Source organism: Euleptes europaea, chromosome 2 (assembly GCF_029931775.1).
Source record: "Euleptes europaea isolate rEulEur1 chromosome 2, rEulEur1.hap1, whole genome shotgun sequence".
In the NCBI taxonomy this organism is placed as follows: domain Eukaryota; kingdom Metazoa; phylum Chordata; class Lepidosauria; order Squamata; family Sphaerodactylidae; genus Euleptes; species Euleptes europaea.
Window position 1 is genome coordinate 26,674,675 of NC_079313.1, and position 19,425 is coordinate 26,694,099.

Sequence of the window (19,425 nt, forward strand, 5' to 3'; positions counted from 1 at the left end):
ATACATGTGAAATGCCTATGTGAAATGCTTTGAACTCTCCAGTGCATTATATTAATGTTGCTTGTTTTTAATTTAGGTCAGCACCTCACTCAGTTGTACAGCAACTAAAACATTATGTAATATGTCCATAGTTTGTTAAACGCGTTTCTTAGTCTATGACAGGGGTGGGGAATGTCAGGCCCGGGGGCCGAATAAGGCTCACAAAATCATTTGGTCTGGCCCTTCGTGGGTCCTGGCAGATCTCTAGCTTAGAAGGATCTAAGACTGGCGATCTGCCCCCTCCTGCAGACAGGAATAGCCTCTGTTCAAGGCAGATGTGAGTTTGTTTTGCCGAGAAAAGGAACCTTTTTCCCCCTTGCAGAAGAGTCCTTAGCTATGGAGCTTCTAGGATTGCCCAAGAATATAGCAGGCTAATTTTTAAGTTGGTAATTTTGTATGGCCCGCGAATGATATTCTAAATATCCAAATGGCCCTTGGCAGAAAAAAGGTTCCCCACCCCTGGTCTATGAGATTCACTAGCGTTTTCACCATTTAAAAAAAAAACCCTGTTTCTCTCTACAGACTGACTTTCTGTTGGTAGTTCTGCGAGATGTCATTCAAACCTACCCTGAAATCCGAGTCATCCTCATGTCTGCCACCATTGATACCAGCATGTTCTGTGAATACTACTTCAATTGCCCCATCATTGAGGTCTTTGGTAGAACTTTCCCTGTTCAAGGTGAATGATTGCCCAAGGAAGTATTTGAAAAAACTGCCCTGTTTGCTTCCTTCCTTTTTGCACAAAACAATGTTGTTTGATTTTCTGGTGAACAAACACATTGTCACGCTGTAAAATTATTTCTAATTATATTTGTGCAGTGTACTCAATTGTGTTTCAAATGCCAAAAATAGAACCAGAGAGAGCCAGTTTTTTTAATTTTGTATATAAAAGCAGATAGGACTTCTGTTTGCATTGTACCGGGCGGGGGGGCGGTCACACACAAGACACGTAAGCTTCAGGGGTATTGTTTTTATTATCTTTTCTATTCCATCTTCAAATTTGGCGGAAGTGGGGCTTTGTCTTCAAAAATCTGTGAAATAATCTTGAACTGGAGCCTCGGTTTGACATTTTGGTATGGTTAGCTGATGCCATCCCTACAGTAACCCAATTTTGTCCGTTGTAGAGTATTTTCTGGAAGATTGCATTCAGATGACCAGATTCATTCCACCACCAAAGGACAAGAAGAAGAAGGATAAGGATGATGAAGGTGGTGACGATGATGATGTATGTCATTGAGGTTCTTCTCCCTACCATGTTTTAGTGTCAACAGTACTCACAAGAACCAGAATAATATTTATTGTTGCCCTGCCTCTCAACAGCAACTTCCAGCAAAAGAATATAACCTGAAATATTTATATCTTGCACTCATTCTGGTGGTTCCTGAGGCAGCTGCAGTAGCAACAAAATAACAGTAAACAGTAAAATTGTAAAATATAGCTGAAAGAATAAGAGCCTGAAAAATAATAAAGTCAGCCAGCACCAGCAGTGAAAACTCTTCAGTTTAAAAAAATGTATACCCTGCCTCATTAGTCGAATGTTGCCAAGGCGGCTTCCAGCAGAATTGAAAATACAATGTGGTACAGATGACTCTTACTACTTGGAACTCCCTATTATCTCTAGTCTTGGAGATGCATGGTAATATTTCATTAGTTCGCTAGTTCTCTGGTGGAAAAAGGAATCCAGGCTGGGTTACTCTTCCCACTTGTGCCACAGGCAGGATTGTGCTGATTAGCTGAGCCGTAAACCCAACCGGGGTGGGGAGGGGGAACCTTCCCATTCTGTCTTCTTCAAAGCTAGGTTCTACATTTCCCCCTCCTCAGATCCACTTTTGGGACTTCTTGTATTCCCCTCTCTCAAATGCTCCTTTTTTCCTCCTCGGACCAGAGCATATAGGAAAACACTATTTGTTGTAGAGATTCCTCTGTAGAGAAGATCATTGCGTTCACTCATTGGGAGCCAGAGCATGGGCTACTGGGATGGTAGGTCATCCCTTTATGTATGAGCTTCTGTAGTGTACTAAAAGATGCTTGCAAGGGGATGCGCCAAGTGGCTAGGTGCTGTAAGGTTATAATTTTGAGCCAGATTGCCTAAAACGTATTCCTGGAAGCTGGGACAGAATAGGGTTCTCTGAGAATGGAGCCTATCAGTGCTGTCCTTTCTGTTGAGGGTATTCATGCATCTTTCTGATTGCCTGCCCTCTGGAGAGCGTGCTGCATAAGCATCTTCAAAGGGAGGCGTTTTCATCAGGTTGTGCCTGTCATATTTCTTTTCTTTTTTACAGGCCAACTGCAACCTTATTTGTAGCGATGAATATGGCCTGGAAACGAAACGCTGCATGGCTCAGCTAAATGAGAAGGAAACTCCTTTTGAGCTCATCGAGGCCCTCTTGAAATACATCGAGACCTTGAATGCTCCGGGAGCTGTTCTTGTCTTCTTGCCAGGCTGGAATTTGATATACACCATGCAGAAATATTTGGAAATGAACCCACACTTTGGTACAAACCCTTGTCAGCCCCCTCCCTTTCTTCCATTTTTGAGATGTTTATAAAAGTGATAAAACTCACCCTGCATGCAAGGAAGGAGTGAAGTGTAGCATTGACAGCGTGAGTGTGAGTGCCGGGGGTGCACGGGCACCTTAAGTGTTTACCTCTGTTTATTCTTATTGCAGGAAGCCAGCGGTACAGAATACTTCCTTTGCACTCCCAGATTCCTCGAGAGGAACAGCGCAAAGTGTTTGATCCAGTGCCTGCTCACATGACCAAGGTGAGCCTCTCTCTATACATCTGGCAAGGAGGATAGTAAACGGGTAAGTTAGAGTAAGTTTGCCAGAATAAAACTGACATGCCTGTTTGTCTTCACAGGTAATTTTATCCACCAATATTGCGGAGACCAGCATTACCATCAATGATGTGGTCTATGTTATTGATTCTTGCAAGTGAGTTTTTGATTCTGCTTTTTGTTTCGTTCAGCTACCAAAGGGGTTTTATTGTGGAATTGTGTTAATGTTGTGCACGCCAGAAAGCCCAAGATTAATCCCGCAAAGCTCTTTTCTGTTTGTAATTGTGAAACACCAGGCTAATACACACTTACTAGCCAGATGGTTCATTTGCTTTGATAAACCTCCCTGGGTGATAGGAATACTGTGTACATGTTGCAGTGCCCAGTGGCCTGCTCATCTTCCCTGACCTTTTCATGGTTGTGTGAACTGTAGAGGAAAGCCCGTCTTTAATTTTGATCAATAGAGGTGTCATTTTGGTGTTACTGCACACACAAGTCAGAGAGAGAGTTCTTCCCCTCCATGCTTCAGCTTATGAATTCTGTGGCATTTCTTCTAAAACCACATCTCAAAATTCAGAGGTTGTAAAGACTTTGGGGCTCTTTCCTTATTCGGCTGCTTTTCAGTATTTGAGAACATGTGGGTGTTTGATCTGCAATGTTCACTTGGCAGACAAAAGGTGAAGCTGTTCACTGCTCACAACAACATGACCAACTATGCTACTGTGTGGGCATCAAAAACGAACCTGGAGCAGCGAAAAGGACGAGCCGGTCGCGTCCGTCCAGGATTCTGTTTCCATCTCTGCAGCAAAGCTCGGTTTGAAAGGTAGGGTTGTACTCCACTTCGGAAATAACTGAATAAATAGTTTAACTGAAAAATAAGACGAAGGGGGGTATTCATGTTGCTAACCCTTCTATGGTAATGCAGGGCAGAATTCTGAATATACCATACTCAGACAGGATCTGTCCTTGCTCTTCTGGCTCTATTGACTTATTAGCCCATGCCCTTTTGGAATGCCGCTTTTACGAGGAACTTCGATCGCACTATATTTCCCCCCTTTTAATATACAAATCCAATGCCTCTGTGACTGACATAATGCCTTTTTTACTAAGTGATAGGGACCCCAAGGCTACATTGTCAGTGGCAAGATTTGTTTCAGTCCTTATATCCCTCCAACACTAGATATATGCTGCTCAAGATCAATTGATCAAGGAGCTTCTAAGGGATAAAAGGAAAGGAAAGAAAAATAAGACGAAGGGGGGTATTCATGTTGCAGAAGGCTTGTATTGAGAAAAACTGCAACCTACATTAACAACTGGCAAAATATTTTATTCATTGGAGTGGAAGTTGGAATGCAGTGGCATGACCATGTAACTTCAACATAGAACTAATGATTGGACCATTTCTGCCCTCATTAGGAGGACTAGTGTGCATGACAGAAAGCTAAATAGATACCTTGATAAATAAAGTTGACTTTTCATGTTTTGATGCTAAGGATAAGCTGTCTTTTGAGAAACTTGAGATTTATTATGATAAGGAAAACATGTGCATTAGGAAGCACTTATTGGGGGACATATAAAGCACCTTGGACTGCAATCCTAAGAACACTGTCCTAGGAGTAAGCCCCATTCAGTAAAATGGGCCCTACTAAGTACAGTTAGTATCCCTTATTCCGACATCCTGTATCTGGACTGATCCAAAAGCCAGACCTTTGAGCCAGCTTGCAGATCCGTGCTGCCTGCTTTCAATATTTCCTCTCTCCTAAAAAAGTAAAGTACAGCATACACAGTATCGCAGGTGGAGACTGAAAGCTTGCCGTTGTTTGTTTGTTGTTGCTCTTGTTTAACAGCTGATACAGGTATTCTAGTGAGATAGAGTACACTTTTGCCTTCAGATGGTTCAATGTACACAAAATTATTTAAAAATATTGGTTAAAATTACGTTCAGGCTATGTGTATATAAAACATAAATGGATTTGTTCCCATTCCCAATATATCTCATTATGTATAAGTAAAAATTCCAAAATATTCCAATATACAGAAAGATCAAAAGTACGGGCCACTTCTGGTCCCAAGCAGTCCGGATAAAGGATATTCAACCAGTAGGATTGCTTTTGGAATTGCTCTAGTATTGACAGGAATAGAGCTTAGCTGCTGTCATAGCTCGTAAAGATAAACATTGGGTTGGTTTCTACCAGTTTGTTCCTCTGACATGAGAGCTTTGTTCTCAAGTAGAGGTTTGCTGCATTGGCAGAAAGTTCTCTGCACCGAAGGAACATGCTAGTGTCAGTGGAACAGATTAGAAGGACACAACCCATACAAAATGCAACTTTAAAAAAATCTTTCCCCCCCCCCCACCCCCATGTCTAGGCTTGAGACTCACATGACCCCAGAGATGTTCCGAACACCACTGCATGAAATCGCTTTGAGCATCAAACTGCTACGGCTGGGAGGAATTGGGCAATTCTTGGCCAAAGCTATAGAGCCACCCCCCTTGGATGCAGTGATTGAAGCGGAGCATACGCTGAGAGGTACTTGACTGACCCTGTCTGCAAGCAGAGATGATGTTCTCACTCGCCTTGGTCATTGTGTGTGTTAATTCTGAATGGTGTACTTCAGCCTTGCAAATATGTCTACTGTTTTAAGCCTACGAGACTTTTCCAGTTCACCTGCCCACTGGTATCTGTTCTAGTAATTTGTGGCCCACATAACTGATGGTAAAGGGGGGGAAAGGAGCTTTCATTTAAGGTTTCCTGCCTGGTCTCCTGGAGGAACACTTTCCACAGGCAGCCGAATTTGGTCAGACATTCTGCTTTTGCTCAATAGATCAGTATTCAGTATGATAACTTGCTGGTGCTAATGTTTGTAGTGAACCTCCTTGTGTACTGAAGATCTGATCAGAGTCCTTTGAAAGCTCCTTTAGGAAAGCTGGGATAAAAATTACTAACAATCTGATCATCTCATTTATCATCTTTTTCCTGCCACCTTTCTGTGTTTAAAGCCAGCCTTAAAAACTGGCACCTTTGGAAAATGTTGAGAAATCTCCTCAGAAGTTGGATTTGAGCCACCTGTGCGTTTGGATTCCAGCCACAAAGCCATTTTCTATCCTTGTTTCTGGAAGAACTGCCTTGCTGGATCCAACCCGAGGTCCAGGATAGTCCAACATTGTGGTTTGAATCATGGTCAGCCCAGATTGCCTAAGGCAAACTGGGCAAGAAGGTGATGGCCTTTCCCTTCTGCTTCCATCTACATAATTTTAAATGTTTAACTAGTTGTGAGGGCAAATTTAAAAATTTCATGAAACATGGACAGGTTTTGCTGATACCGTTCACGGCTTTTGTTTCAGAGCTGGATGCCTTGGACTCAAATGATGAGTTGACACCGCTTGGGCGAATTTTAGCCAGGCTCCCCATAGAACCTCGCCTTGGGAAGATGATGATAATGGGATGCATTTTCTAGTAAGTGCTGTTTGCCAGGTTAGAAGACTTTGCAGATAAATGGAGTCCTAATGGATGTGGGCGTTTTCTGGTATCTTTTTTTTAAAGCCGGGAGACCAAATATTTATTCAAAGAAGGAAATGCATGTAGACATTATTAAAGAGTTAGGAATGTGTTCATTCTTGTTTATCTGAGATTTATGAGAAGAATTAAGGCCAGTGGTGGTATGTTGCCTCCTTCCTCTGCTCCCAGTGTGTAGCATCTACACTAATGCATTTTACTGTGTGTGTCTGAGGGTTCATTTCATAGTTAGTTATCGTGATTTATTGATGGCAAGCTATAGAAACTAGTAGCAAGGGCAGGAGAAAATGGATTCTGTGGTTTCTGTTTCAGCGTGGGAGATGCTGTATGTACCATCTCTGCCGCCACCTGCTTCCCAGAGCCTTTCATCAGCGAAGGGAAGAGGCTGGGTTATGTCCACAGGAATTTTGCTGGAAACCGGTTTTCTGACCACGTGGCCTTGCTTTCAGTCTTCCAGGCTTGGGATGATGCAAGGTAATTTTGGCTGCAGATAGGTGGCATTGCCTGTTGAGGTATTCCGCTTAGCCGTTTTATAGAAAGGCTGTACCAGTTGGTTGCAAGTCAGCCACTTTTCCCTGTTTCATTTTTCCCTTTTGCAGAATGGGCGGGGAAGATGGTGAGATCCGGTTCTGCGAGCATAAGAGGCTCAACATGGCCACGCTCCGAATGACTTGGGAAGCCAAAGTGCAGCTGAAAGATATCCTTGTCAATTCTGGCTTCCCGGAAGGTAAGTTGCTAGGGGGAGATGAGCAGCTTTGGCATTGCTTTTTTGACATTTGATGAAAGTATTTGGAAGGTGGCCCAATAAATGAATAGATGACATTGAAGGTTCATGAAGAATTTCTTGCCCCAGTCGTTACTTTAGATAGAAGGGTTTTTGAAAAAACGTGACTTTTAGAAATATTAACTTTTTTAAAGATGCGAAATTCAGGAGGCTGTGGCTATTTTGATGCAGGGAGCCGCCTCCTACTTTCTCACCTTGTGTTGCAGCAGTTGATGACAGGAGGAAGCCATGGATATAGAAAGCATACAGAAATTTAAAACTTGGCTAGAGCATCTTGTCTTCCCTCCGGAAACTACAAATTCTTCCTTGATTGCTTCCACCATTTGCCATCAGAGATTAATTCTGCAATCATCTCAGTCCCATGTTTGGACAGAATGCCATAAACACATAATGGATTTTAAAGATATGCAAGGAGCTCTCTGCATGTACAGGGACAAGCTCTGCTTTTTGCTGCCAGAAGGTGGTTCCCAGCTGCACTGGCTTCCATCTCCTTGTTGCAGGGTGGGGAAAGTAGTACATGGGTTCATTTCTAAATGTTTTGTTAGAAGTAGACATTTAATCCGCTCGCTGCTGTCTGGTTTTATATTCAAAGGGTGCCAAATTCACAGCTGTTTAGAAAGAGAGTTGCAAACTGAAAAGATGAGGGTCTGTAAGGACTAGCTAGGCTTTTTTGTTGCTGTGTGCATGATGCAGAGAAAAGCCAAGTTTCTATTCTCTTCCCAGATTGTTTGATGACACAGATATTTAACAACGTTGGCCCAGATAACAATCTGGATGTCGTTATCTCTCTGCTGGCCTTTGGCTTGTACCCCAACGTCTGCTACCACAAGGAGAAGAGGAAGATTCTAACCACTGAGGGGCGCAACGCGCTCATCCACAAATCTTCTGTCAACTGCCCATTCAGCAGTCAAGACATGAAATACCCTTCTCCGTTCTTTGTTTTTGGAGAAAAGGTAGGCAGGCATGAAACAAATGCCGAGTCAACAAAATTGTCTTGTGTTTATCGTCATAGGTAGGACTATGAGCAAATCTGTATATTGTTAAACACTAGAACAATGAAAACTAGACTCTTTAGTTATATATTATTATTAAACACATTATAGCATATTAATTGTTGCCAAATTAATTTTTATTTCAACCACAACAAAATGTTGTATTACAGTATACATAGGAATTACCATTATCTAATGTTATAGATTGGGGGGAGGGGCCATGGCTCAGTGTTAGAGCATTTGCTTGGCATGCAAAAGGTCCCAGATTTAATCCCTGGTGTCTCCAATTAAAAGGATGAGGTGGCAGGTGATGGGAAAGACCTCACCTGAGATACTAGACAGCTGCAGCCAATCTGCGTTGACAGTACAGACCTTGGTGGACCAATGGTCTGATTCAGTATAAGGCCATTGTCTTACAGACATGAGTCAATTGTCTTACAGACAAATTTTTAGTGATAGAGTAGGACAGAAATGATGCACAGTATTTAAGTGCTGGGAAGGTTTTAGTCTTCTATAACCATGGCATCTAGAAATTCTTTAAAATTTGAATGCTTCTTGTCATGATTTCATGCTATGCACCAGATCCCATGTTTGCGTGATATATCTTTGTTCCATTTGCAGATCCGGACACGAGCCATTTCTGCCAAAGCCATGACCTTAGTGAGCCCCTTGCAGCTACTTCTGTTTGGCTCAAAGAAAGTCGTGTCCGATGGCGAGATTATTGTACTGGATGACTGGTATGGACTTCTGGCTGAGAGTGGAACTTAACTGCATGAGTGGGTGATGGGTTGCTTGGCTGTATAAATCAAGGTGTAGGAAAAACAGAGGAAATTTCTCAAAACGTTCTGTGGGGAAAGAGTGTTTCACAACTTCCTTCAATTACATCAAATTCTTGTGGTACTGGATGAATTCCTGAGGAGCCAATGTGAACAAGAGCCATTGTGCAGTAATGGTGGAAGTAAAACTGAAATTCTGCACCTTTTTCTGTAATTTGGATTGAAATAATCCTTATCTAGGAAACCCGTTGGACCTCACAAACCGAAATCTGTATTTTTAATAGTACTGGTAGGGCCCTGTTTTAGCGATTCCTCTAGTTCCTTCATGGCTTAGATCTTGGAGCTAATAGCTGACTAAATGCCCAATATGGATGGCAGTGTTGGTGCATCAGATGTGGCAGTAAGAGAGAAGAATGCAGCAGTCACTAAAAATGTGTTGATGGCATTATGGGGTAACTTAACACTCTTGTTGAGGTGTCTTCTCCCTCCTTACCTGCTAAAAAAGCTTGGGACCTCTCACAGCTTCCTTGCAAAATTATAATTATTGTTGCTTTTGGGGATAGTAAATAAGGGAATTGCCAAAGCAGGACTACAGCTGAACATCAAGAAAACAAAAGTAATGACTACAGGAGAATTACACAACTTTAAGGTTGACAATGAGGAAATTGAAACTGTTCAAGACTTTCTATTCCTTGGCTCCACCATCAACCAAAATGGAGACTGTAGCCAAGAAATCAGAAGGAGATTGAGACTGGGAAGGGCAGCCATGATTTTGAAGTGTAAGGATGTGTCACTCGCCACCAAGACTAGATTAATTCATGCCATCGTATTCCCTATTACTATGTATGGGTGTTAAAGCTGGACAGTGAAGAAAGCTGATAGGAAGAAAATAGATTCCTTTGAAATGTGGTGTTGGAGGAGAGTGTTACAGATTCCATGGACTGACAAAAAAACAAATCAGTGGGTTATAGATCAAATCAAGCCTGAACTGACCCTAGAAGCTACAATGACTAAACTGAGGCTGTCGTATTTTGGTCACGTCATGAGACGACAAGAGTCACTGGAAAAGACAGTCATGCTAGGAAAAGTTGAGGGCAGTAGGAAAAGAGGAAGACCCAACAAGAGATGGATTGACTCAATAAAGGAAGCCACAGCCTTCAATTTGCAAGATCTGAGCAAGGCTGTCAAAGATAGGACATTTTGGAGGACTTTGATTCATAGGGTCGCCATGAGTCAGAAGCGACTTGACAGCAGTTAACACACACACACACACACACACACACACACACACACAAATAAGGGAATAGAGTTAAATCCTCACATTAGCCAAGTCTGAAAGAGCCAGGGTGGTACAACAGAGGGAATCGACAGTTCTTGTCATAAAATGGGAATAAAAGTATGGTTTGCGTAGCCTTGTAGCTAGCACCTAGGAGTCTTAGTTGCTCTGTGGAATGCCTTCTGCCCCAGCAAAGTGATACGTGAATGGCAGATATGTTCATTTTAAACTGTCCTCTCTACTTAGGATCAAGTTGCGGATGCCACACAGTGCTGCCGCCTGTATTGCTGCCTTGCGAGCAGCGATGGAAGCCCTTGTTGTAGAAGTAACTATGAACCCAGAAATCATCAGCCAGTTGGACCAGCTGAACGAGCACATGCTGTCTGTTATTCGGCAGATCTCCAGACCCATCGCTGCTGGCATCAACCTTTCAGCAGGCACTACGAGGTGAGCGCTAGCCTACCATCCTAGAAATGCATGTCCCTTGCTGCTGTGGTACCTATGGGCATTTTCACTAACTGGAGATCAGAAAGCGGATGGGTCTCGCTTATCATCTGATTAAGATAGGAAACAAATTCACAATAAATGCCCTGTGTTCCAGGTGGAGGGAGGCGAACTGTGGGGTATTTAACAAATCATCTGAAGGTGAGATGGGTCAAGTTTATGAATTGATGTGAAAATGTTAAGGATGGTGAAATAACCCAAAGAGTGCAGATCTCCACAAGGGCCTGACGTGACAGTCCAGGCAATAAAATGGTAGATAAGATTCAAGTATTAAGTGCAAAACAATGTTAATGGTTAAAGACACGTACACTGATGGTTTCTTGATTGCTTGAATTTCTTAGGAAGGGCTATTAAAAATATTTACCCCTATGTGCTGCATCACCCTGACCTGAATAGTCTGATCTCAGAAGCTAAGCAGGGTCGATCCTGGCAAGTATTTGGATGGGAAACCTCCAAGGAATACCAGGGTTGTGACGCGTAGGCAGGCAATGGCAAACCACCTCTGAACGTCTCTTGCCTTGAAAACCCCACCAGGGGTCACCATAAGTCAGATGTGACTTGACTGCAAAAAAAAGAAAAAAAGTGCTGCTGCATCAGGGGAAAGGTAAACACAACGTTAGGAGATAAGAAGGGAAGTTTAGAGCATTGTGTACCATTCTGGTAATTCCAGGCAGGCAAAAGCATGGTAGAGCTCGAGAAGGTACAGAAAAGGGTACAGTGGGAAGCCTTAAAGTTTTTTGACATGTATTGTTAAAGGGCAGAGGGTACAGATGTATGTAGTCACAAGTGGTGCAGAGTATGAAGAAGGAAAAATTGTCCTCATAACACTTTGTTCTGATTAAGCACTTTAAAAGTTCCTTCAGATACTTAAGTAACCCTTGTGAGGTAATGATTTCTTAATGCCAACATCATCGTATGCGTAAGCATGAATCATGGCTTTCATTTTGACCCTAGATATGGTGATGGACCTCGCCCACCCAAAATGGCCCGATACGACAATGGAGGAGGCTACAGAGGAAGAGGAGGAGGCTACAGGGGTGGATATGGTGGATATGGAGGAGGCTATAACTCTTCTGCTGGAGGTTCTGGAGGACAAGGATATTCAGGGGGTGGAGGTAGCTATCGTGGTGGTGGTGGTGGTGGTTTTAGGCGACCTGGCGGAGGCTTTCGAGGTTCAGGTGGAGGATACCAAAGTGGCGGAAATAGAGGAGGTGGGTTTAGAGGAGGGTGGGGTGGTTACTGAAGAAACCAGTAACGGGCACAAAATGATGCATGATCTTGTTTTCTTCCTTAAAATCATTTGTAATGTAAAAGTGTTCTACTCCTGGGTTTCATTTTGAATTCTGATATTTATGTAAAATATTCTGAATGTTGTAATAGTTTTACATAATGTGCTCAGTTCGGTCTCAATAAAACATCTTTTCTTTTTCTTTAAATCCTGCCCTGGGCAATACTTTGTGTTTGTTTAGTACTTCACCTTGAGGCAAACTCAAGGAGTCACAAAGAATATCAAGCTTACAGTAAAATACTGACAAAACGTCCAAAGCCATGTACTCCACTCAAGAAGAGGCCAAGAAGGTAGAGCAAGAGGCTGAAGCTGGAGTTGATAGCTACTGAGCAGGGCAGGTTTAAGGCTGAGGTTTAAATCCCAAGGTAATGGACCAGGTATTTGGGCAGCCAATAATCCAGTGGGAACAGCAGCAATAAGGCAAGGATACGTTTGCCATTTATGCAATGGAGTTTTACTTGAGGTTCGTTGCTTGCTGGACCCACACTTTCCTGTTGGGAATCTATGCACCAGCAGTCTCCAAGCTCTAATCAAGTCCCTGCCCCCTTAAATGCTGCTTTGTAATTGGCTTTGTAGAGCTTACTGTGAGAGAAAATTCCCCCCAAAACCCAGTTGCCACATAAAAAAGCATTGTAAGAACAACAACAAAAAAAGCAATCTGAAAGGGGGGGGGGAGAAATCCAAGCCTTGGTTTTAAAAAGCCTTTCTTGTGCTCATAAAGAGCTCCCAGGAAGCAGGAAGTATTTCAATCCCCGCCTCTGGACATGCTGCTTTGTAATTGGCTGTGAGCAAAACCAAGCTTGCACGTCCCGCACTTTGCCTTCTGCATGGGGATTTCACCGGGGCTTTACTCAGGGAAGATGGAAGAGTCGGGTTAACAGAAGAATGGGAAGACCCGGACATTGCGAGGGCTGGCAGCGAGGTCACCTTTAATGGATGGAAAACTCATGCATAACTCCAAGGAACAACCAAGACAGACCAGGGGCAAACATGAGTGAAAGTACCCGTGCATAAACGACCATAGTTGGTGCAAAACTGGATTTTTCCATTCATAAGACCATGGTATCCTTGGGCAGGCAAGAAGCTCAATTTGCAGCCAGGTTTTGGTTACTGAAGATGAAAATGTCTTTGGGTAAAGGACGATTTGTGCTGGAGGTGATCTCATTCATTGCACTGAACTCGCTCTGTGACAGGAAAATGAAACAAGTTCAAATTGGCTCAGTCTGAGTGAAAACTTTTAAATAGGAAATGAAAATGTGTACACAGCTCTTCATGTGGTGTAGGGGTTAGTTAGTGGGCTATGTTCAAATCACCATTTGACCATGTTGCTCAGTGGATAACCTTAGGGGCACTCTTAGCTTAACTGACTTCATAGGCTTAATGTAAAGAGAAAATGAAGAATTCTGTATGCTGTTAAACTTGGAGAAAGGGTGAAATATAAATGTATTTTGCCCCTTCTGGCCTTATAGCTAATTTGGTTGCCGACCCTTATGTATTTAAATGGTCTGAATTCATACAAAGGAAAATCAATACTTTTGGCATTGATATAGAGGGGTTGGCAAACTCCGCGGATGCTTATATTCTTCGGACGATTACAGGGAGAATTTGGGATATGGAATTGCAGAAAATAAATGCTGGAGCAAACAGCATGGATGCAAATGCAGCAGGACCCTTTATTCTAAAAATATCGCAACAGCTTGAGATGATGTGGTTTCCCGTAGCCTGATTTCCCAGTAACAGGAGAGGTTAGTTTTCTCTCTGGATTGTTCTTCCCAGTAAGGGTGATCTAATTAGGCATGGTCCTACAGGCCAGAAATTCTGCTTCGTGTCATGGAACTATCAAAGAGAAGCTGGTTCCACGTTCTCAAGATGGAGGGGAAGAGACGACGTGTGGAGTAGGGGAGTAAACCAACACAAGCCAAGGCAAAGAAGGTTGAGCAAATCACTCTGTGGAATCAGTACATTCTGAACAATTTAAATATCCTTTTAACAGACATCTATAATTTGCATAACATTCCCATTGTAAACTATAGAAGACCAAAGGCATTTTGATGTATTGTCTGTCAGTGACCCCTTTACAATTTTTTTAAATACTACTGTTCCATAAGGCCTACAATTTGAATCTATTAAGTACAGATAAACGCTACTGACAAAGACAATACATCAAAACATGTTTAGTCTTTTATGGTTTATAATAGGACTATTATGCAGTGCAGATTAATAAACAATTTATCTGTAAAGTATATGCAATTTGTTTGGATGGTATTGATTCTTTAGAGTAGGCTTGGTTTTCTTATTCATATCTTTGCTTCTTAACCTTTTTTTATTATTCAGACAGGAAGGACCAACAAAAGTAATTATTTGATGGCAAGAGAAATATGCCTATATGATATCCCAAAACTTGAATCCATGAACACTGGAAGCTCTTGATCTGGATAGATCTTGTTTTGACTCTGATCAAGGATGTAATTCTGGATTCTTTGTTAGAAAACTTTGTGTATCACAAAGTACAGGATCAGCCTTGGGTGTCACATGAAGTGAATTGGTTAGAAAGAATTTTTCCAGTTGATCAGGAAGTCGTAATGAATTCACTGTTACAAACATGATGCATATGATTCTCTTATAGCCTGGATAAAAATGTTGGAACTTTAGGTAGCTCCTTGACGAAGTAGTAAGAGCTAATCTTGAAGACCATCCTAATGAAGCAGAGACCTGTAAGGAAAAAAAACAGATACCAAAGCAACCTGTGTGATGGATAGTCCTACTGGCACAGTGGCAAAGCATTAAGTAGCTCTATTTATACCATGCACTAACGGGAAGTTTTGTGATGTCCACTATGGAGAGAAGGATCTTCCTGCAGGACTGGAGTTCATATACTACTGCAGGATTTTCAATCAGTTGGTCTACCTTGTACAGCCTCACCTGGGACAAGGATGCCTGTGAAATACAGCTCCATGCGCCTCTGGTTTAATGGAATTGTACCTGCGACCAGTACGGGCATGAGCTGATTTCTCCTAACCTTTGTGATAATGTGTGTGTGTGTGTGTGTGTGTGTGTAAAGTGCTGTAAAGTCGCAGCTGACTTATGGCGACCCTATAGGGTTTTCAAGGCAAGCGAGTTAACAGGTGGTTTGCCATTGCCTTCCTCTGCATGGTGATTCCTGGTATTCCTTGGTGGTCTCCCATCCAAGTACTAACCAGGGCTGCCCCTGCTTAGCTTCTGATGTCTGAAGAGATCAGGGGTTTGGGACAGAGTATACCACAAATTTTCTCTGGGCAAGATTCATAACTGGTATGGTATGAACTTTTACAATTGTATCAATGACCCTAACTATCCTTGGATGATCTTTACAAATCCTTTTGGTAACCATCTAGACCAGACTATAGTAGCATATTATATGTGAGGCTGTATGTGAAGTCGTCAGAAATTTCTGTTGGTACAACACAGGAAGAGGATTTATTGATATTTGTGAGAATGATTATATCACACCAGTACTGTATCAGCTACATTATCTGACCATTTGTTTCTGGGATCACTGCTGGTGTTATTCTTTAAAAGCACAAAATAGAAGACCCCAAAGAATTAATCATACTGCCACTATAAAAACAAACCGTACAAATATCTTCTCATTTCGCTTCTTCATCATATTCCTCAAAGAACCTTTCAGACAAAACATGCTCCAGCAATTGACATAACAAGCTAGGAATCTATATGTAAGATACACCAGAGGATCAGTTTCCTCTGCTTTGGATTCATTTGGGTCAGATACAGTTTCTTCTTCCAGACATGAGGCTTGAGGTCAGCACAATGGTGTAACATAGTATAAATAGTGGCTTTTCATGTAGATACAACAGCTTTCCATCCTGTTGCACCGTTTGTTGGAGTCTTTTTTTTCGCCTGAAAGGTTCTCTTAGGAATCTGATGAGCTGAAAGAATGTAGCTGAAGACTTGTTAATTATTTGTAACTTTCTATATACAGGCTGTACTTTTTTATGCTGGCAATACATGTGTTAATTCTTCATGGTTCCATTTTTGTATTTGGCTTCTTTTGAGGATCTGCTCCTGTCTTTCTGTTGTCCTTTAAAAGCCTTAATGATTAGGGTCAAAGTCGCTTAAATGGCCATCTCCACCCACAACCTGTCTGAGCTTGGAAATCCAGAGCTGGGGGTTACTTGTAAGAACTGACCTTCCCTAGTTGGTTAGGATTTGTGTAAATGGCCTTTTCAGCTACTGGGCCAGAAGCATAGCGCTCTGTCTCCCTGGAAGTGAGAACAGCGCTATTCCTACAGGCCTTATGGATTAAGTCAATGGTGTTTCTGTTTCAGAAAGTCTTTGAGTTGTGTTGACCGATAGTGGTAGGGTGTCATGCCACACCACAATTGGTCAACACAGCTCAAGGGCTTTCTGAAACCTATTGCTTTTATTATTGCACTTTAACATTTTTCTGTGGAAATAATTTTAAATTGTAGTTGTAATGGTTTGTGCTAGGGCCTTTTAAACTGGAAGAGGGCATATAGAAGTACCAAATATATATAATATATATATATATACTAGAGCCACCCCCCTCCTGCTCAGTTCTGTGGACTTGAGAAGGGTCCAGTCTTGTTCTGGGAGTAACGTGTTTCCCCGAAAATAAGACACTGTCTTATATTTATTTTTCCTCAAGAAGACACACTATGGCTTATTTTCAGGGGATGTCTTATTTTTATTAAGTATGGTACAACAATCTACATTTATTCAGATAGTTACGTCGTCTTCTTAACTAAACCTGCTCGATGGGAAACGAACCCCGCCGCAGTAGACACCTGAGCTGACGCCGCCAAGCTGAATCTGCCCGTCGAAAGCCGGGTGGCGTTGCCCTGCAGAGCACCGACTCTGCCGTAAGCGGCTTCGGGATCGCAGGCTACTTTCTCACAGACAGCCTGGAGAGTTTCCCCAGGTCCCCCTCGCCCGTTTTAGTCACACAGAACCAAACCTGCATGCATCTGGTCCCCCCCTTGCAACTTAATACTGAGAGACAGAAATGCCCCCGGTTCTCCCCCCAACCCGTACACAATTCCCCCCTTTAAACAGATGGTGAAGGGAAGCATCTGCAGACGGAGAAAAGCCGCCGTTTTTACCTGACGAGGCAGTCCTCGCTCTTCTTCCTTTGGATCTCACCCAAACCCCACTGGGTCAGGAAGGTGGAGAGGGAAGCTGCCCGATTCCTGCATTGTACTGATTCAAGGATCGCTGCCAAGATCTGGCTTTGTTCCATCGCTGGCGAGCGCCCCAATCCTCCTCATAATCCCCACCTTCCCCCGATTATATGATTCTCTCCCGGAGGGCGGGCGAGCAAGGGGGGTCTTCCGGAGCCTCTGTCCAGCCGGTCATTCAACCCAGACGCGCCAAGAGCGGAGGTGATTTCCAAAGCCTCTTTTGTTTGGGGGGTGCGCAGGGAATCAAACCTCTCCCCACCCCCACCCCCCGCCAAAGATCCTGAACGGCAAAGGGGCTGAGTCAGTGCAAGGCACGGCCCGCAGACCCCGAGGTTCCCATCTCCCCAAAGTGCGAGTTGCGGCGGCAGCGCGCAGCGTCGCCCACCTCGAACAGCATCTTACTGCTCCGCGCCGGTACACTGCATAGCCACACCTATCACCATGTCTTATTTTCGGCTTATATTGCGCAAATGCTTAGAAATCCTGCTACGGCTTATTTTATGGGTATGTCTTATTTTCGGGGAAACACGGTATATCTGATTTGTTGCAATGAGTGCCTAGGACTACTTTTGGATCCTTTGCCACCTTTAGGCTGGTGTCAACCTGGCTGGAAAATTGTGTGTGAAATCAAGCAGGTTTTTTGGAGATGAAACTGAGACTTTGAAAACTTTAATGGTACTGCTCATACAGCCAGTTCAGCACTGAACAGTGTCACATTAAGACTAAAATAAAATTTCATATTCATATATATATCTGCACAATCGAGAATAATTTTTAATCTTGCTCAACTGTTGATGTAATATTAAAATCCACCCTGCTAAAAGAAAACTCAAATTATCCAATTCACAACTAAATAAAATAAAAGATTTTATCCATCTATCTCTTGCCTCATAGAGCAGGTCACATCTGAATAGAGAAGGTTGAAGGGTGTCTATTTGACCAGAACCACACTGACACATTCGCTCAGAATAAGGCACCTTATTTAGATGACCCAGCAGCTTTCCTGATGAGATGGCATTCAATATCGACAACATAAGTAATAGTCTGTAGCGTGGGACTATCAGGAAGTCAAAGTATGCTGGAAGAGATTGTGGCAGCATTAAACCTAGGTATAAAGGTGAACATACTCTATGTGCTCTTATCGTAGTGCTTCTAAAATCCAGTTTTTTGCAAGAAGCTCAGGATTAAAGCAAGAGCTGCTGAAGGCCTGTGATCTTTTACTGTAAGTCATAGAGTGTCCCGGGAACAGCCTCAGACACATTGATGGAGGTCGCTGCGTCTGAGCCTGTCCCGCCTTCCAGCCTGGCCGCAGCCACAAATGGTGCGGCCCAGGCCCTCACCCAGCAGAACGAACAGGCGTCAGGCAAGGTAACGGGCAGGGGCCCTGGGAAGGGCGGCAACAACTCACAGCACATCGCAACCACGCTGATCGGAGGGCAGGGTGTAGAGCTGGAGGGGAGAACCGGGTGGCAGGACAGGCCAACTGCCAGTGCCTTCCTCTCCACAGCCGCTGAACCCCTCCAAAGAAAGGAAGCCCCCAGTCTCCTCTTACCTGCTGGCACTGTTTCGTGCAACCATTAGCACCTATTCTGTTTTTTGTCTAGCTAGGTATATGCCTTCTGGTTCCTTCCTGTCTCATTGTAGCTTGGGAAGTCTCAGGAGTGAGCGATTCCAGCCCAGGAGACAGGCACTTGAAATTTGATCCTGCCTCCCTGAGCGACCACTGGGAATCACCCAAAGTTTCAAGATGCCCTCCTCCTCAGAGCGAGAAAGCACAGGAGCCGTGAAGGCTGTGGTAAGTGGGAGGAGTGAGCACTGGAGCAGGTATAGAGGAAAGCCCGTGTACAGACTGAGGAGGAAGATGGTCATGTACAGCCAGGGAAAGAAGGAACAAGGTGGCGCAACCCTTTTCTCCCATCCTGAGGCCTACGGGGTACTTTCATGGCAGTGGGCACCACAGCAGCCAGGCAGGCATCACAGGGGGACCCAATGGAGCCTCATAAGATGTGCGCTTCTGCAAGATATGCCATGGCTAAGGTGAGGTTTCTTATTCCTTTCTGTCAGACTCTGGACTTCACCAGTGAGAAGAATGATGCCCTTGAACAGAAACGGCTTGCCACTGAAGCCTTTATGGTAACAGGCAGATTACCTGATTTTAAGCTAACAATCTTTTCTCTTTCTAGTTGGGACCCCCAAGTGGGGCAAAGTCCTTGCTACTTCAGAGCCTGAGGAGTATTGTCACTGTTAAAAGTCACTTTCTAGACAGGGAGCTCT

The 19,425-nt window shown here is 43.3% G+C and overlaps 1 protein-coding gene across 1 annotated transcript in view; it reads left to right on the forward strand.

Annotated features, from left to right (window-relative positions):
• The window catches only part of DHX9 (DExH-box helicase 9), a 31,391-nt gene extending 19,477 nt beyond the window's left edge, over positions 1 to 11,914 (forward strand). The window contains exons 14-27 of the mRNA XM_056845440.1: positions 562 to 718; positions 1,164 to 1,264; positions 2,322 to 2,535; positions 2,709 to 2,803; positions 2,902 to 2,975; positions 3,489 to 3,641; positions 5,186 to 5,346; positions 6,162 to 6,273; positions 6,646 to 6,807; positions 6,933 to 7,060; positions 7,841 to 8,070; positions 8,731 to 8,846; positions 10,408 to 10,608; positions 11,620 to 11,914. Of these exons, the coding sequence (XP_056701418.1) occupies positions 562 to 718; positions 1,164 to 1,264; positions 2,322 to 2,535; positions 2,709 to 2,803; positions 2,902 to 2,975; positions 3,489 to 3,641; positions 5,186 to 5,346; positions 6,162 to 6,273; positions 6,646 to 6,807; positions 6,933 to 7,060; positions 7,841 to 8,070; positions 8,731 to 8,846; positions 10,408 to 10,608; positions 11,620 to 11,908 (2,193 nt within the window). The 3' untranslated portion in view covers positions 11,909 to 11,914. The remainder of the gene's footprint in view (positions 1 to 561; positions 719 to 1,163; positions 1,265 to 2,321; positions 2,536 to 2,708; positions 2,804 to 2,901; positions 2,976 to 3,488; positions 3,642 to 5,185; positions 5,347 to 6,161; positions 6,274 to 6,645; positions 6,808 to 6,932; positions 7,061 to 7,840; positions 8,071 to 8,730; positions 8,847 to 10,407; positions 10,609 to 11,619) is intronic.
• Positions 11,915 to 19,425: the final 7,511 nt, after the last annotated feature.